At 41.2% G+C, this 19,465-nt stretch overlaps 3 protein-coding genes across 10 annotated transcripts in view; 2 read left to right on the plus strand and 1 right to left on the minus strand.

Annotated features, from left to right (window-relative positions):
• The window catches only part of agps (alkylglycerone phosphate synthase), a 35,766-nt gene extending 24,024 nt beyond the window's left edge, over positions 1-11,742 (plus strand). Inside the window, exons 15-20 of the mRNA XM_037790765.1 lie at positions 948-1,017; positions 2,596-2,657; positions 3,463-3,552; positions 5,642-5,741; positions 5,854-5,911; positions 10,169-11,742. Of these exons, the coding sequence (XP_037646693.1) occupies positions 948-1,017; positions 2,596-2,657; positions 3,463-3,552; positions 5,642-5,741; positions 5,854-5,911; positions 10,169-10,290 (502 nt within the window). The 3' untranslated portion in view covers positions 10,291-11,742. The remainder of the gene's footprint in view (positions 1-947; positions 1,018-2,595; positions 2,658-3,462; positions 3,553-5,641; positions 5,742-5,853; positions 5,912-10,168) is intronic.
• Positions 11,743-13,615: 1,873 nt separating this feature from the next.
• osbpl6 (oxysterol binding protein-like 6) overlaps positions 13,616-19,465 on the plus strand; it is a 101,256-nt gene continuing 95,406 nt past the window's right edge. For 5 of the 8 annotated variants that reach the window (XM_037789475.1, XM_037789474.1, XM_037789480.1 and 2 more), the window contains exon 1: positions 13,617-13,809. The gene's annotated coding sequence lies outside the window, so the exon portion shown is untranslated. Of the gene's footprint in view, positions 13,810-19,465 lie in introns of all 8 variants that reach the window. The other 3 variants (XM_037789477.1, XM_037789481.1, XM_037789479.1) reach the window with 1 other exon arrangement.
• The window catches only part of pde11a (phosphodiesterase 11a), a 43,401-nt gene continuing 40,625 nt past the window's right edge, over positions 16,690-19,465 (minus strand). The window contains exon 20 of the mRNA XM_037789472.1: positions 16,690-18,076. Within this exon, the coding sequence (XP_037645400.1) occupies positions 17,840-18,076 (237 nt within the window). The 3' untranslated portion in view covers positions 16,690-17,839. The remainder of the gene's footprint in view (positions 18,077-19,465) is intronic.

The following is a 19,465-nucleotide window of genomic DNA, read 5'->3' on the forward strand; positions in this document are numbered from 1 at the left end:
GATTAAGAATTTCTTTAGTCAAGGACAGCCATACATAGTTTGCATTTTCCTCTATTCTCCTCTTGATTTCCTACTACCTCAACATTTTTCTTGTATCACAACTGGACTTTACTGTAAACTATATGGTCAGGTAAAACACAACAGTTTTTGGATACACAGAGACAGAAAAATCCAGGTGACTGATTGATGACTGTTCAATCCAAATCTGTTAATCTTTACTTGAAAGTCAGTAAAAAGCAAAACAGTGAGCCTTATTTATACTGTGAACATTAATATAAATAAAGTTTTTTTTTGGGGGGGGGAAAGTTGCCAACAAAATGCCTTCCTTAAATAAGAAAAGAATATTGATGTAATAACAACTAGTATACAGAAACTAATAGCTCATTACAACACAAACTTAAACAGGGGACAAACCAGGGCTCCTCAGTGCTCCTCACTGGGTATAAAGCTTATCGATTATATATGACTGTCGGTGTTGTTCTTTGGCTCAGTGCCCAGACCTGCAGGTAGCTGGAGCGCTGCCCCGGTAACCGCCAGCAATTAAATCATAAGAAACTTGTCAGTTACATGCAGCATCCTCTGCTTTATTGCATTATTAAACATAAATCGTGATCACCCATCAGATCAAGTGCCAGTGATGGATTGGTGCGGTTCTGTGAAGAATATTTTCTTGTGGTGTTGGGGAAACAGGAAGAAGGGTGAAAATCAATATAGTGATTTCCTAATGAGCTCGGCCTGATTAGTTTGGGTGGTAGATGAAAATCTGATTACTCGCTGCAGGTGATGGATGTGTGGCTGACCTGTGGCGATGCACCGAGCATAGTTGCATTGATCTGTACATTGTTGGATTGACAGGCTCCCGGGCAGCTGTTGTGAAGGGGAGCGGTCGGACCAACAAAGCTAAAAGAAAAGAGCTGTTAAATATTAACCCTGTTATCTGCTTCCAGGGGGCTGGCAGCTGGAGAGGACAATGGGCAGAGGGGCTACATGTTGACCTTCGTCATCGCGTACCTCCGGGTGGGTCACTCCTCTGGCTTTTTTTTCCCTTTGCATGCGCTGATGGGCAGGTGGGGCGGGCTGGGAGGACGCGGGCTGACAGCAGATAGGATAGTGAGCAACGCAGAGAGGCTGCAGAATGTGACCTCGGGAGGTCTCTGATTTGATCTGGTCACAGTTGTTGTCAGGGTGTCTAACACTGAGGTATCTACACCACGAAGAGAGCACAGTGGTTGCGGTCAAAATGACAATAGAGAGCTGTCTTAGGTCAGTCCTGTCAGAGGCCTTTTTTGATCATCACAGAAACAAGCAACATGCATTTACATAACCTGGCTTCTCTAGGCTTTCTGTAGTGATATGTAGGGCTGTGTATAAGCAAGAATCTGGCAATACGGTTTGTATCATGATACAGGGGTTACGATTTTATATATTGCAATACTGTTATAACGACGAGGCTCCATTTACTCACCATATTAAGGGAGCCTTCATTCTTTACTATGGCTGAACATATATACATACATTTGCATCAAGCAGCATATTTGCCCACTGCCATGTTGACAAGAGTATTAAATACTTGACAAATTTCCCTTTTAAGTTACATTTTCAACAGATACAAAATGTGTGATTAATTTGCGATTAAATATTTAATCGATTGACAGCCCTAGTTTAAACACAACATAAAATGAACCACCGTGTGCCAAGAATCTTTGCTTGTAAACTATTGATTAAAAATCAATAGTGTTTTTCAGGATCGATACAGTATCACAAAACATAATATCGCAATACTCAAATGTATCAATATTTTTCTTACACCCCTAGTAATATGTAGAGCTGCAACGATTAATCGCTTAGCTGTCAACAATTGAATTAATCGCCATCTATTTTAATAATTGATTAATCGTTTGAGTCATTTTTTAAGAGAAAAAAAAAGTAAATTCTCTGATTCCCGCTTCTTAAATGTGAATATTTTCTGGTTTCATTACTCCTCTATGACAGTAAAATTAATATATTTGAGTTGTGGACATTTGAGGACGTCATCTTGGGCTTTGAGAAACACTGATCCATTTCTTCTACATTTTATAGACCAAACAACTAATCAATTAATCGAGAAAATAATCGACAGACTACTCGACAAAGAAAACAATCATTAGTTTCAGCCCTAGTAATACGCTTTCTCAAATGTCAACTCTTCACCTGTTTTTAAAATACACAAATTACGGCTTTAAAGTTAGACGGACTTGTCCTCTCATGCGTTTGTAAAGGGAAAACTGTGCACTCACTACAGAGCCTGTCCTCCCATTGTGTGTTCTTAATCCAATTGAGCCAACAAAACCTGACAAATTAAACTACTTAGGAAGCATCATCTTCACTAAAACAGTTTAAATCATCAAGTTCCAAAATAAGGTTGGGGGTAGTGGATAAATCTGATTACTAGCCAGTACATGTAGATTTTACAGTAACCAGGTACAGTGCATGTCAACCTGTTGTCCGATTACCTGTATAACCTGATGTCCCCCAGTATCCTGGTTTCATGTGTGCACGTAAATGTACCGAGCGACCGCTTACCGCCTACTAATGCTAATGTTGTTCTCCGAGCAGGACTTGGGGATGGACTACTATGTGATTGGAGAGTCCTTTGAAACCTCTGTGCCTTGGGACAGGTAAAGACACTCACTGATCTGAGCTGAAGGCTTTTTCTCACTTTAGTTTAAATACCTGTAAACATTTTTCTTTTCTCACCTCCCACACAGTCAGTCCTTAGAGAGTCCTCTTGTTCCTTTTATTTCTCTTTGCCTCTGTCTTTGACATTCACCTTCATGCCTGCCTTCTCCCCCCCATTAACAGGCTCTGCGTTGGCGGAAGCTTTGCCTCCTCAGCCTACAAACTCGCCATTACTGACACACACACACACACACACAAACTAGGAGAGACTGTGTGTGTCTGTGTGTGTTCTGAAATGCAATATGCGCCACATATTCATCTCACATCCACATGTGGTGTGTTCTGCGTTTTCTCCATGGTTTCATCATCATTTTGTCACACAAACACACGCATACACACACACACGCGCACACAGCTCCGTGTTGTGTAACATGCCTGTCGGGAGAGACCAAGGGATCAGGCACTGAGGCGAGCATATGTGCCTGGCTCATTACCCATCCTCCCCCCCATCCTCCACACACGGCTGCACATGCTTAGGACTGGCGGCCATTTCCACACCAGTGGGAACCTCTCCCACTATGGTCGTCCTGTCAGTCTCCTCCTCTTCCTCTCCTCATGTCCTTTTTCTGAATTTTGATCATTTTTGCATTGCTAATTAATTCAGTTAATTGTAAATTCCCTATACATTTGAGCAATATGTTTTTAAATACACAAATATCACGGTTTAGACTCCAAAGTCATTCTGCAATTCTGTTTTGTATTATTATTATTTTTTATAAATTCTGCCTTTTATTGTATTTCCAGGGTGTTGGACATTTGCCGGAACGTAAAGGCTCGCGTCATTCGAGAGTGTAAAGACAAAGGAGTGCAGTTTCAGCCGTTATCCACATGCAGGTAATGGTTGCAGATGACAGTTTTAATGCAAATTAAGGCTGATTAACGAGAACTCAAATCCCCAAGGGCCGGGTATCATTAAACATTTTTAGAGACAAGTGCAGATACAGTGCTTTTTTTTTACTTAAACCTGCAGTAGGCAGAATATTTTTGGCATCATTGGGCAAAAATTCCATAATAACCTTTCAATATATTGTAATTTAAGTGTTCTAAGAGAAAACTAGACTTCTGCACCTCCTCATGGTTTTCAGGCTTTAAAAAAAATCTAGCCTGTGACAGGAGACTTTGGCCAATCACAGATCATTTCAGAGAGAGAGAGCGTTCCTATTGGCTGTGCTCTGGCTTGTGGGCTGTGCTTGGCATTTTCTCAGCTGATCTCAACATGGCAGCTAGGTCACAAACTTTCTCATTTTACAGCTAAACAGTACACTACAAGATGATTCTGAAAATATTTGAGGCGAGAAATAGGCATTACAGTGTAACAGGATATTGATTCATATTTGATCAGCGCTGCCTAGTTTCAATGTTCACAGATGCGCATGTTTTTTTTTTCAGATTACCTGTCTTGTGCACTACTGTCAGGATATAGTGACCGTTTTATAAAAATAACTTTTTCTAATCATATTTGCTCCATTTCTACCCACTGCTGCTTTAAGTATAAATATTTTTTTTTAGCCTTAAAGCCTTTTTCCATTCAGCTAAAAAAAAGGCCAAAGTTCTCAAATGTTTCCCTTATCAAACAAATCCCATGAAAATACTAAAACCAACAATGTGTTCGTCTGTCTTTCAATACTTTCCGATATCCCTACCCTGTCTGTGGCACTCAGCCCCAAGCCCATTTGTTAATACTGAAGACATAAGTCTTTACAAACAAACATGGACTTTAATTTTCAAAAGAGGCTAAGTCACTTCTTAAGCCAGCAGGGCACTGTGGATTTTAGCAAACATTACTCAAACATGAGTAAATAGTGCATTTGTTGCGGACTATTTTCACCTGCGGATTAATACGCATTTGGTGTTCTAGTGAGTATTTAGAGCAGCAGGATGGCGTATGTAAGACTGACTCGAAATAAATTACAGCAGTCATATTCATCGTAATGAAGGAACACGTCAACCAGTGCAACAACGTGGCTCATTTATGTGTTTATAAAAGTTTTTGGACAATAATGGAACTCCACGGCACAATAATATATATCAGGCTTTGGATCCACAGGCTTTTTCAATACCAAAAAAGTATTGAGGTTGTATACTCAGTCCTACCCCCGACCCCTGGTGAGTTAGCCAGATCCACACAGACAGACGGACGGACAATCTGACAAACAGACGGCGAGCCGGTCGAGGAGCACCAGGCTTCTGCTCGCCGATTGCGGACAGATTAGGCCTCGGCCTGATTATGCGACAGCCATTCATTTCCCCGGCTGCAGTCTGTCACATGATTGATTTGTCCATTTAACCTCTAGAACAGTCAGCGTGCCAGGTGATGGGCCATGTCAAATGAACAAGGGCTCTGCACCCTGCTCCTCCACAGGGGACGAGGCCAGAGAGAGAGAGAGAGAGAGAGAGAGAGAGAGAGAGGACATGCAAACTGGAGAAGCATTTTATTCTTAACAAAACCTTTTTTTTTTTTAACTCAGAATTTAAAGCTGCATTTTTATCTAGAAGCAGCCACATGAGCAGTCAGGATATATTATTCTGTGTAAAACAACAAATTGTCTGTCCCGCATCAGTGAGTCATCCTGTTACCTGCAGCGCCCAACGTGGCTCCCGATGATTAAAAGCATTTGATGGCCATTTAATGTCTGATAATGTTATGTTATTAAAGGTGACAGTGCTTCTGCGCCTCCTCCGCTTGCTGGAAAACCATGAATGGAATTGAGGTCAGGGGTTCACAGGGGAAAGCCAAACCTCCCACTTTGCTTTGTCTTCCAGTTTACGAAGGAGAAAATGCATTTATTGTATGAAAATGGAGCGCCTTGACAAAACACGGCTCTTTGTGTTCATGTAAATGAGATTTTCGAGAGCTGAAGGAGAAACATTAAGGAGTCTTTTCTGCTTGTGTAAACACGACTCCAACCTGTTTTTCTTCCAGGGTGACTCAGACGTACGACGCCGGTGCCTGTGTCTACTTTTACTTTGCCTTCAACTACAGGGGACTCAGTGATCCCGTACACGTGTATGAAGAAGTGGAGGTATGACCAGTTTCATTTTGATCAACATTATAACCAGTTCTCTCATAGCTATATCTTTTGTGATGATATGTTGAATCTATGAGTGAATGATTTTTATTATTTTATTTCCCAGCATGCAGCTAGAGAAGAGATCCTTGCCAATGGAGGGAGCTTGTCACATCACCATGGAGGTACCACAACCTGAAAAACACATACTAAAATATCAGGTCTATTTCTGCAAACATGTGCTAAACAAATGCACATAATTCACGAGCAGAACATTGAAAGGGACGTCACGATATTTGCACCTTCCCTCTAGATTATAATTTATGAAAAGAGGCTGCACAGAATTCGCCAAATACTGCATGGCGAGCTTTCCCAGCGTGCTCTTCCGTGCTAGCGAGCAAGCCGGCCAGCCGTGCTATAAATGTGCATTCGGTCGGAGATCTTTCATCGCTTCCTTCACGTGTCCAAAATATGTTCCCGTGGCTCAGATGAATGGCTCCGAATCGGCTATTTGTTCATTTCTGCGGCGACCAAATGAAACGTGAGCGGGGGGGGGGGACGGCGGCGAAACAACTCCCTGGGCCCCATCAGGGCTAACCGAAATGGCTGCCTTATCTATATTGCCATCCGCCTCGCTGTTTTCATACATCACTTCAGGCTATTCATCACACCTGTCAAAAACAGTATGCAGTGAATCAGCTGCGATATTAAATCACAATTTTTCCTGAAGGCGGGGACGGGTTCAAAATTAAAAGATTGCTAATAAAAAGGAGGCGGCGGGGCCGGGGTAAATGATGCCGCCGTTATCGCCGGCTGTATACTGACCTCCAAACGGTGGCCCAGCCACCCCGAGCAGCACGGGGAGGTGACAGGGGTGGGGGGGGGAGGGAGAGGAGGGGATATTGATGCAGCTCCCGCGTGCGAGGCCCACTCTGTAATTGTGATTAATAACAGTGGGGCTCGCTATCTGAGCGCAGACAGGCCGGTTTGTCTGCCCACAATCAGCGCTTGACAAATGGAGCTAGTTTCACTGGGTTTTGTGTATCAAACAAAACAGATGTAGTCAAGGATGGTGAGGTGGGAGGGCACCGCAGGAAATATACATTTTTGTGGCCCTGTGTTTACAGCAGGTCAGTTGTTGTGCTGCGTGGGCGTAGGTAAGGGAATCTGGGCGTGTAGAGCGCCGCACCTCTCTCTCTCTGTAGGACATAATACTCAGCTAACACCACCATGTGTTGACTGCTGTCCATCACAGAAAACGCTGTTAACGTTTAGATGGAGTCAGGTTTTACACAAAGATCTGTTACATGTTTGATTATGCGCTTGGTTCTGAACGTTGGGAGAAAATGTCCTCTTTAACTAGGTCACCAGTGTCGCAGCGGTGAAGAGTTGTTGAACATCCATCACCAGGAGAGTCATCCATCTATCAGCCAATACTCCGGCTCGGCCGTATCACAGAAAGGCAGGGCCGCTACCTTACCCCGTCTTTCATGTCCTGACCCCCATTTGTCAGAGAAGCTCGGGGAGCGCGAGAGCGTGTCGAGGGGTTGAGGCTCAGCGTGGCCACTACAGCCTCCTCTGTATGAGGGGAGGGCCACCCCGGGGTGCCCGGCATCTTCACCTCACCTTGTGGCTCCCGCAAAGCTCCAATCTCGCTAACTCCGCCAAACACACACCTCCGCACAGGTCACTGCACTCGGGGAGGTAGAAAAATGACCTGATTCAGTGAAGTTCCCACCTTCCCCGGGCTTTTTCCACGCCGGAGAAATATGACACTTTTTAAAAAAAGAAATCTGTCATTTCTGAAATAACTACCTGCTCTTCTTTGCATGTCTCAGCTGCGCAGAGCCAGCCTGGTGAGATTGATTGCAATAGCAAGCAAAAAAGAGAGAATATGACAAGATAGATGTGTAAATTATCACAGTGATGGAGGCAATGATGCAGTCCCAGCACCTTCTGTTTTCTCTCCGTTTCCTGAGAGGAGGGAGGGATGGAGGTGGGAACGAGGAGGAAGGACCGGAGAGGAGGAGGTTGTGGAGAGCAGGGTACTTTCTTAGTTATTGGGTAGCAGCTGATTGGTCCCTCTGTCACCATCTGGAGGACTGTGTGGTATCAGAGTCCCTGGTGACCCCGCTGTCTGCCCTGTTTTGTCAGGAGACGGGCCTCAACCAGCCTCATGGCTGATCCCCATCTGGGTTTCCTGGCTGGACTCTCATAACAGGCGGCCCCCGTCCCTCAACATGCCCTATTAACACCGGAGCTCCCCTGCTAGTGATGCAAAGAGAGCGAAGGCAAGGCGTGTGAACACTCCCGTCATGCACCTGTCCCTTTTTTTTCAGGCCTCCCCTATCTAATCTCATGTGATTACACTGCTGGTTTCAAGTGTTTACTCAGCGGGCAGCACCTGTTCTGAGCGGCTCTGTTCACAAATTTATCTTTTTGTAGTTTTAGAATATAGATATGGTGCGTTTCTTTTTAAGTTGACACAACCTCCAAAAGTTTACCCAGCTCTGAGCTGACATATTTAAAGTTAGCATTTTCTTTATTCATTTTCAACATCAGACATTCAAAGCTTCATTTGAAAACCTCAATAGAAATTGCAAAATCCGAAAGTTTCGGTTTCGGTGTGGATAGGCTCATAGAGACTGATGGGATAGAATTTTTTTTATTGACGTGATGATTTATTTGCACGAATTATTCGCGTTTGGTCTGAAAAGAAGCCCTCTGATTGAGGCCCTGTGCTTTTTTTTATATATATATAAATCTTTTGATAATGACTAGTCATTGTTTTTACATTGATTTTCTCTGTGAGACTTTCAAACCTTCAGATGCTACAGGGGTGTTGGTGCTAGTGGCCAAAGAAGGTGCATACTGTGTAACAGCATTGATTGAAGCTGCAAATATGAAAAGTTATTTTCTATTATTTTATGGATCAGACTTTTATTCTAAAAAGAAATCACAAAGAGCCCAAACTAAAAATCAAAGATATTCAACAACACTGATATAAAACAGAGAAAAGCAGCAAATCCTCTTATTTGAGTAACTGGAACCAGAGAACACCACTTTATTTAGGAATATGTACCATAATATTGCGGGGCCCACTTTAGTTGATATTGTGCCTTAGTGTTCAGCCACCTTACCAAATTTGCAAAATGACTTAAGTAGGGCTGACCCGAATGTTTCAAAGCTTTAACCGTTGCCATGGTATTTGACCTCCAAATCAGTATTCGAATGCTTTGTTTTTAAACATTTTTTGGGTAATATTAATGTAGAAATCCCCAAATAGCCCATAAAGTAAGGAATAAACCCACAACAATATTCATTATTTATATTCAACATTAATAATTATTAGTTATTCTCATTAGTTATTCCTCACCGAAGCTTCGAAGGGGAAGCTTAGGACAGCCCTAGACCAAAGACCAAATGACACATAGTAAGTCTGGGGCCCTTGGGGCCCTTCAGCAGTTTCCCGCTTAGCTTGGTCAGGATCTTTGTTGGATGTCATTCCTCTTGCCCACTCCCCAATCCCCAAAAAAATCTTTTAAAAAATGACGCATTTAAATCCTCAGCATCTACAGATGCTACGTGAAAGCTCAAACTCAATCTTCATTGTACAGATTGTGGCTGAATTTCTATTTTATTTGAAGTTCTCTAACAATAGTTTGGCTCTCCGGTGAGGTTTTCCCAGTCCTCCGCACTCACCAGACCTCTCGCTGGCTCCACACTCTCCGCTAAGAACCTGTCGGGCACAGACGCCGTGGAGTATGTCGGACTGGACAGCTGGTGAAGCAATGGGCACCCTCGCTAGGCTTGGTGCCACAGCCTCCCTCGCTCCTCAGGTTGGAGGAGGAGGTGGAGGAGGTGGAGGAGGAGGGAGGGAGGGTGGGTGAAGAGCGGCTGAAAGCCAAAGTCCTGCTGACAGAGGAGCATTGTGTGGTGCTCCGCGGTTGGCTTTGGCACCCTGTTGGTGATCAGGCCAGTGTCAGAGGGCACAGAGCGGCGTTCAGGACAAGCGAGCACAACACCCCTCGCGGGTCAGCTGGAGGAGCGCGCTCGGCTCGTGTGCACAATGAGACAGAAACACACACAGAGACGAACGCTCCAGCGACTCTGGAGGGAGGGAAACGGAGGGGAGTGGTGGCTCAAAGAGCGAGGGAGCCGGGGACGGCCCGCTACAGCCGCCAGCCGGCCCCTCCTCTGGGAACACACAGAGCCTAATGAGTTTGATAGTCTGCTGAGCTCCATAAATCATGCCATGCAAAACATTTCTCCTCTCTGAATAAAAGCATTTATCACCCTCTGTTTATTCACTCACTCTCACAAGATTGATTGGCTCCCAGCAGCCCGCTGAGCAATCAGCCGTGCCGATTCCTCTATTTCTCCCCCTCGGTCCTCTTCCTTGAGTTTATTTATTTATTTATTTTCTCTCCTCTGTCATTCAGTGGGGAAACTTCGGAAGGAGTGGATGAGAGAGACCATCTCCAAAGTCGGCATGGGGATGCTCCAGTCTGTCAAGGACTACGTGGACCCCAAAAACATCTTCGGCAACAGGAACCTCCTCTAATTTCACCTTCATCTCACCTTTTTCTAAAAAAAAAGCATCTTGTGCATTTTGGATTAATAAGATACTAAATGTGAATTTAAAATGGACCGAGATGTTGTCTTTTTCCATGTGCCATTTATCGATTCACCCAAACCTTTTTTTTCTTTTATGTTATATTGCACTCAATATGCTGTTAACAATCATTGTCACTCAGCGGTGAAGCTCATTTTTCGCGGCCTCAGCTTGTTGTTGGAGCCATGATGCAACCAGACGTGATGCAACAAAACCTTGATTTTTGTCATATGTTTCTTACATTTAACCATTTCCTAAATGCCAACATGATTAACTCATCTGTCTGTTTTTACTTTCCTTATGTGTGTGTGTGTGTGTGGCCGTGGCACTTCTTTAGTGGTAACTTCTAAGATGAATGCGCTTTCTAAAGCTCTGTGCCTTTCTGAAGCTTATGTCTGCCTTCCCCTCCTCCTACTAAACACTCTGCTAGTGTACAGTGAGTCCCTGATGATGACGTTTTCTGTGTCTTCATCTTTTTCATGCCTTTTGTTGTACTGACCTATTGCCATAAGAGACTTTTTCTGGACTGTATGTGTGTGTGCGCCTCCACTAAAACCTCCCTCTGCCCCACCAAATTTTAACAAAGAACCCCCCCTCCTCCCCCCAGTGTGATTACAAAGAGAGATATTCCTTGTGTGTTTAGTTTTTTGTACTGAAAGCGTTAACCTTGCATGGTTTGTTACGGAGAAAGTGAAAAAGCCATCGCGTTTTTCCCGATCACGCCTGCTTCAATGTGACCACGTTTGCAGTTTTAAGGCCTCTGGATCCCGGTGCTCACGTCGTACCAAAGACTGAAACACATCAGATCATGCAAAACACACCGTAAACATACGTTTGACACACATTTCCTAACTTCACGCACAGCTAAACTATATTTTTTAATCCGCATATGCAAAGATAACCCCTCTGAGAGCTGTTAAAATGTAGATATTTGTGACTGTTATGTGCTAAAACTTTCTACATCATGTTTCTTATGTTCAATACACTAAATGGATTATTTCTGCTCCATATAATTGCCTAGAAATTCCTCCTGAAATAGCTTCCCTGTGTAAAGGGTTTCTGGAACCAATACTGTAATGTACTACAATTTCATACCAGACTTGTACCATTGATTTTGAAGCAAAGTAAAGATGTTTGCTGAGGAATCTTGCCTTTTTTCCCCCTTATAATCTGTGCTTCACATTTTCCTGTCCCTTTTAATTCATAATATTTCCCCAAATAAAAGAACTCATTCATTAGGAACCCGTCGTGTGACATTATACCTCTGTGTCAAAAAACATGAGAGAGCTTTTGAGCGTTATGGATGTACCTTTTTGTTATTTTCCACTCCTCTTAACGACGTCGTAACATCCGAGTACATTTTTGTCAATGCTGTTTGTGCAATAAATTTAACTAAAAACATCCCATTTGTTAGGTTTTTCTTTCACAATGTTCAGAGAGCAGAATTCTCCCCTCCTCTCTCCGTCTCTCGTACATCATTTACAATTCAGCTCTTCAATAGTAGCTTTTATTTGTGTTGTCAGATGGCGCTCAGAGGGTCAACAGGAGCCTGAGAGCAGGTTTTTGTTTCCTTGCTGAGCTCAAGGTAATCCAGCACAGAGGAGTTTAACACAGCCTGTCTTTTGCTTCCTGACTGGAAGATTTTTTTTTTTTCTACACACACACACAGGCTCATTTGGGAGTCAGCTTCACCCACACAGCCACCCACACACTGCCGGCTGACGTCACCGCCACCTATCAACAGCAATAGGGCTCAGCCTTGGACGATGCACTGCAGTTATTACACTCCTCACACTGGGGCTTAATACGGAGCATTGTGTGAATGAATACAGCAGATAGAAATAAGACATAACATTATCTCTCATCAATCACTGTACTTGTTAAAGGGAGTTGTGAAATATTCATATATATTTAGACAGATTCATATATTTGCTGCTAATTCCCATTTTCTTGTTGATATGTTGTTATCTTTCTAACCTGACTGCATCATGCAATTTATTTTCAATGAAATGTGCTGCAGTATTTCATGGATACATGTCATGTGTAAAGATACTTTTGTCCACAGGAGGTCAGCACTGCACTGAGAGAAATACTGCATATACTGAGCAGTAGTGGAGGAAGTATTCAGGTTTACTTAAGTAAAAGTAGCAGTACTGTAATATCAAAATACTCCATTACAAGTTAACGTCCTGAAAATGCCGCTTAAGTAAAAGACAAAATGTACTATAATATATTATTAGATTGTAGACTTACTGTAGACTGATGCATAGAAGTGTAAGTAGTATTTAACTGTTGTAGTTTTCTGGGTGAAAGAGACAAATTACCTTTACTGTTGTTACTGTAACAAACAATTTTTGTGTACTTGTACTTTTTGGAGTATGTTTTTAGAAATCAGTATTTGAGTATTTAGCTACAGTCGTGGAATGTAACATTTACATATTTACATTTACTCCAGTACTGTACTTGATTACTATTTTGACATACTTGTACTTTAATTGTCCAAATTATTCTGCTTTTTACTACATTTCAGAAGGATATATTGTACTTTTTTACTTCACTATATTTATTTGACAGATATAGTTACTTTTTACATATAAAAACATGATTATATGATATGATGCAGTACTATGCTACAAATCTACAGTATACAAAGTATCTGAAATTGGTTCCACATTGATGAACTACAACATTCAACTACTCTTACATGTATTTGTTTGTGATATAAACAGAGTAATACAATGTCCTATAATAATATAACATTGTGGAAGAAGCCATTCTGCATAATGAGTACTTACTTTTGATACTCTAAGTACATTTTGCTGAAAATACTTCTGTACTTTTCTGACTTTTACTTGTAATGGAGTATTTTTTTAGACTTTTTTTTATTTTTTAGACTATGGTATTTCTTTTACTTAAGCAAAGGACCTGAGTAACTGAGTCGCATCCGTCAGTCACAGAGTAAAACCAAAAAGTCACATTAAAAAATGTCCTGATAAACTGTGAGAATGGAACAAAAGAAAGATGATAAATTAGCAGCTTCAGCAGAGAAGAGGCTGGTTATTGATTTTTATTTATTCATTTATTTATGTATTTATTTATGTTTTGTTTTTTTATTCATTTATTTATTTATTTTTTATTTTTTTATTTATTCATTTATGTATTTATTTTTGTATTGTCTTTTTCATTCATTCATTTATTTATTTATGTATTAATTTACTTCTATTATTTAATTCATTTTTTTGTTATGCATTTTAGAAACATTAATATTTCCTGAAATTCTCTTTACATCTCGAAAGCAATCAATTAAATCCAATGCTCTGACAAAAAAAAAAAAAGCCTCTATCTGTGTGTCTGTAAAACGCTCATCCATTGGACGGCCTCCTCACCTGTCTACCTACTTACCTGCCCACCTGCGCGCACTCACTGCGCGTCACCGGAGTCCTCCACGAGCTGCTAGCCTTGTCAGCTGTGAGTACTAACAATAGCCATGTTTATTGTTCATTATGAGATGTTTACCTTGGCAACTACCTCTCCACATTTAGCACCTTTGGTCGCTATAATGTTGCTATGTCATTGGTACAGAGTTAGACTTAAACTGGGCTCGGCTGGGTTTTAAGTTGGATAACTTTTAAAATCTAACTTACTCTTGCTAGTTCCTCCATTGTCTCCTACCCAAGCTTTAAGAATCACGTCCTTATGGACTATGTAATCTTGAGTGGACTGGTTATACTGGGACCAGTGAGGCTGGTTATGTTTTGCTTTGAGAATGAACAGAAATTGAACATACTGTTGGTTTGAACATAAGGGCTCTGTGGTGTGATGTTGTTCCACTCATGTATAGGTCTATGTTGACATTTAATGCAATTTAGTTTGTTGCAAAAATGTGTTATGTATTTAACAGTAGTATCATATATCATCATATAACTTTGAAAAATGTGACGATATGGTAATAATTTCTCAGAGTACATTTTACTTTTATCTAAGTACTTTTTTACAGGAATAAAAAAATATGCTTTTACTTGAGTAAGTAACAATACTCATACAGTTATGTGAGTATAATATTCTAGTACTCTTTCCACGGCTGGTAGTTGGTCGAGGTTAATTTTAACAATTGTATATACTGTTGGGTAGTTCAATCTATAACAAGTCATCATATTTTATAAGACCATCATGTGTTTTGTATATAAAATTAAACTTTAAAGTAACCAACAATATTTCATTCTAAATTGTAGAAGTATGAAGTAGCATGAAAAGAAAATACTCAGATAGTCAAATACTTGTTAATGTATTTTTGTGTCCAAATAAACCAGAGGATATATAGCAGCATATTTTTTATTTAAACTCTGAACAGAAACATTGCAAACTTGCCTTTTCATGCCCTAGGTTTCTTTCAGTTTAGCCCGCTGATAAATAAATCCAAACTGGGAGAGGAAAGAAGAAATACAAGAAGCACGTTACATTGCAAAAAGGACAAAGTAGTTTGGCCACGTTTGGAGACCTAATAGAAAAATAGAACGGCGATATTCATAATTCACGTAACATGGTGCAATAGAATTTAAATCATGCATTTCCGATGAGATAATGTGTTTACTGATGAAGTTCAAAGTACGAGGTATTTGTTGGCTCACATGTTTGCTACATCCTTAGCAAGTGGTTGGATTTAATACTGCATAAAACATGCAATTCAAAATGTTTCTGGTCGACTTCAATTCAGCTCTTTAACTAAAGTACGGTAGAGCACACAGATCCATGCCACACAATGTGCACAGTCACGTTTTAAACTCCAATTAACAAAGCTACAACACAATTCATAAGGCATACCCCCACCCAAAAATAATACTTATAATAATAATAATAATAATAAAATAATAGCTTGTGACTACATGGGCACTTCAGTACTACAAGTTTCAGTGTCTCAGTCTTCTTTTGGAGATTATAAAAGCTGTTTCAGTAGCATTAGTGAGCTTTGTGAAAAGGAAAGAAATCAGATTAAAGCAACAGTCTGACATTTTAGGAAATACACTTGTTCACTTTCTGGCGGCAAGTTAGACAAGAGGATACCACTTTCAGATAAAGCTACTGGTTAGTTTAGCTTAGCATAGAGACTGTTAGTCTGGCTCTGTCCAAAGGTAACAACATCCACCTACCAATACTTCTAAAGCTCTCAATTTAACATGTTATATTTCATTTGTTTACTCCGTAAAGTAATAACGGCAATTCGTTGTTTTACAGGGGAGTTATGTGTCTGACTATTTTTGGTTCTGACCAGTGGGTGAAGTGCCTTAAACTCTCGTTCTTTCTAATAGCCAGCAGGGGGCGACTCCTCTGGTTGCAAAAAGAAGTCAGATTGTATAGAAGTCTGAGAAAATGAGCCTACTTCTCACTTCATTTATTACCTCAGTAAACATGAGTTTATGGTCTCAATCGCTAGTTTCAAGTTTACAGCAATACAGTTCATTTAGTAAATTATGATCCCATTTAGAGTCAAATAGACCATAAAGCAGGGGATGCTTTAGGGCGTGGCTACGTTGTTATTGACAGGTCACTGCCACGACGTTGTCTGTGTTTTCGTCTTACAACTTTAACCCTTTCACAGTGTGTTTTCAGTTTATGAAAGTTAATTGTAACATTTTGATCACCTAAAAATGTCTTATTCAGCGTTAGGTTGTACTTAGCTCCACCCTCTCGTGTCTGGTTGCAAAAAAACAAGATGGCGATGGCCAAAATGACGAACTCGAGACTTAAAAACAGCGGTCCACAAACCAATGGGTGATGTCACGGTGACTGCGTCCACTTTTTAAATACAGTCTATGGTTCTGGCAAGTTGCCAGGCAACCAGGGGGGGCTGCAGAAAGTTACATGTCCTGGCAAAGACATAGTCCTACACATAACGCTTTGTAAAACAGTACACTTTGGTTTTTGTTCAGATTAAACAAACAAAACATAACATTGTAAATATTGAGCTTTAGAGCTGCTGGTTGGCGGATTTTATTTCTTTTGGACAGAGCCAGGCTGGCTGTTTCCCTCTGTTTATAGACTTTGTGCTAAGTAAGGGATAATGTACAGCTAGTGGGTCATTGTTGTGAAATAAACCCTGACAGGACGATGCAGAGGGGTCTTGGATCGCCCTGAAGGGATTTATTTCACAACAATGACCCACTAGCTGTACATTATCCCGCTTATTACACAGCTACTTACTCAAGAAATCAATAATTTGACACAAAAACGGTCCGCCAGAGTCCGACATCAGAACTGCTTCCATAGCAACGGTCTGTTATACATAGCAACGGTCTGTTATACATAGCAACAGTCTGCTAAAAAGAAATAACAGACCGTAGAACGCCGTGATTGAGCAGCCAGAATTGAGTGTTCAACAAAGCCGTGTGCTAAGCTCTGACTTTTATTGTAGTTTTATTTAAGAGACGAATATCTGAGTGGTATCCTCTCATCGAAGTAAGTGTATTTCTTAAAATAACAATATCAAAACTATTATTTTCAAAGTAGTTTAGTGAGTTTATTAAATGTAACAGTACTTTATGTTTCAGCAGTCAGTGTTAAATCAGTAGATGGAATTACCGCAGAAATTAATTGATACCAGAACAACTTCATCAAGGCACATTGTGTGTGTTTGTGTGTGTGACAAGTGGCACCCTGCATTTATAAAACTGGGCAAAATAGATTTCTATATGTGTATATAATGTTAATGCTTTGTGGCTAACATGGGGTCAAAACATAACTGCAGTCATTGGTTTTTATAAATTATGGCAAAAACATTATGTGATGGTTCAACATGGATTTCCCTACTATCTAAGAATCCCGGTGAGGAGGCCATGCATTTTTCATTAGGATCTTAAAACAAGGCACAGGAAGGAAGGGAGGGAGCGGAGCACTCAATTTGCATTGCAAGCGCCGTCACAGGTCCTGCTGTTCCTGTACCCCTTTATCCTTCAGAAACTCTACAGCCACTTTACAATCCCGAGCTTACAGGTTCTCAAACAGCACTTGTAAATAACTTCATAGCCTATGTACAGATTTACAAAAAATATCTCTGTTACCCCGGACAAAATGCGAGCAACGAGGAGGTACCGAGAGCAAAACGAACCACAGCGGAGACAAACATTCCTCTCCAATATTCTCCATGCCTTGTTGAGCCGAAAATCTGTGCAATGCCCAGAATAGTTAGTGTTAGCTCGCTGGTTGACATGTTGACACAGTGGTTTGAGTTTTCCTTTCTGACGTGGTGTTCATCAGCTGATTTGTAGCTGCTCCGACAAGCTCGCCAAACACAGCTCGGTCAGCCTTCAGCACGGGAAGACTGAAGGAGAGCAGAAAAACCACTTATGATAGCGCCGCGCTCAAGTCTAAAGCTCATCTCTAGCAGCAAAAAGCGAAGAGGAGCAGAGCCCAAGAACCTCTGCATGCACTGCACGGCCTCTGTTGCAGGCTGCATTTTAGTGGAAGTAAGCCTACAAGATCAGCTCGGAGATGGCATCAGAAGCTAACTAACGGGTTTAGGTGGTGTGCCGTCGGCGTCGCCGCTGCAGCACGGTATGCTGCCCGTTTTGGCCGCGGTGCAGCCGCTTGTTTCTGTGCTGTCTCCGGGACTGCAGGGGCTCGAGGGTGCAGAAATACTCTGGCCACGTTGTCTCTTCATGTTCAGCTCCTCCCAATTGGCCCTGTTCGCTTTGATCATGTCAACCATCGGCTGGAGTTTGGGATTCAACTTGACGAGAGTCTAGAGGGAGAGGGAGAAAGATGAGAATGGAAAAATACACTGAATGAGATATAAAGACAATGAAAAAACATCAGCTAGGAGCTCTGTGAGGCTGTACCAGGAGGCATCCTCCGGGTATGAGAAGTGAGGCCAATGTGGAAGTGCCTTATACTTGCATTCTTCCTAATAGCCAGCAGGGAGCGACTCCTCTGGTTGCAAAAAGAAGTCTGATTGTATAGAAGTCTATGAGAAAATGAGCCTACTTCTCACTTGATTTATTACCTCAGTAAACATTGTAAACATGAGTTTATGGTGTCAATCGCTAGTTTCAAGTCTTCTTCTATACAGCATGATGTTCATTTAGTAAATTATGGTCCCATTTAGAGTCAAATAGACCATAAAGCAGAGTATTCTTTATGGCGTGGCTACCTTGTGATTGACAGGTCGCTGCCACGGCGTTGTCCAGTATGGGAGATGTCTGTGTTTGTTTTTTTTTCAATATTTTATATTTTCATACAGAGTACCGTGTTAATATTTTGCCTGTATTTTACATAACTCATGTCCAGCTACCTGGATTAGGGAGTGTCGCAACTAGAGAAACGGAGTCACTGACGATTCTGGAAACAACTTCAGAATAATGAGTTTTGTTAAAATTACCTTTTGCGTTTTTTAAATGTCGACAGGTATTTCTTTTTTTCAGAAAACCAGATGGTGCTTAGCTCTTTTACTAGAATATAATGACAATACATGGGAGGCACAGACTGGGGCTAGAAAAGCAGCACATTATTCATCAAATGCACTACAAAACAAATGAAACAATACAGAGAACACGCTGCTACAATAACAGCAACATACAGTACCTCGATAGTTTAAGTTTAAATGAAATGGCTGCTCTTTAGAGATTAGAAGCACATGTATGGCTGAGATAAGTCGCCTTTGTCATTCGTCTGTGTTGAACTGTAAGTGGCAGCGTAGTCAAAGCTGTCATCCAGCATTTTAATAAATTACCTGAGAGACGGGGGGTTTGTTCCCTCTGTTCTCCTCACATTGTCTACTGTGTCTATTGGATTTCCAGGGAAATCTGTAATTAGTTGTTGTTTCATTAACCTCGTTTCATATGGAAATATAACACGTGGGCGTGGGTCCCACATACCAAAACATTATTCACACATACATATATATAGGAGGAAATGGGCAGCCATTGTAAGAGTGAATGAAATAAAAAGGACGCTACACCCACACTGGGGATTGTGTAATGTACGTATGAAAGGGAAATGAAATGTGTTGTTATACATGGAGAAAACAACTAATTACAGCTGCCAATTAACTGAACTTTAAATGCATTTATATTCAGAGGGTGTATTCACTAATTCATACGAACAATTAAAACACTTGTGTGGGTGGTGGACC

The sequence above is a fragment of the Sebastes umbrosus genome, chromosome 13 (assembly GCF_015220745.1).
Source record: "Sebastes umbrosus isolate fSebUmb1 chromosome 13, fSebUmb1.pri, whole genome shotgun sequence".
Taxonomy (NCBI): Eukaryota; Metazoa; Chordata; class Actinopteri; order Perciformes; family Sebastidae; genus Sebastes; species Sebastes umbrosus.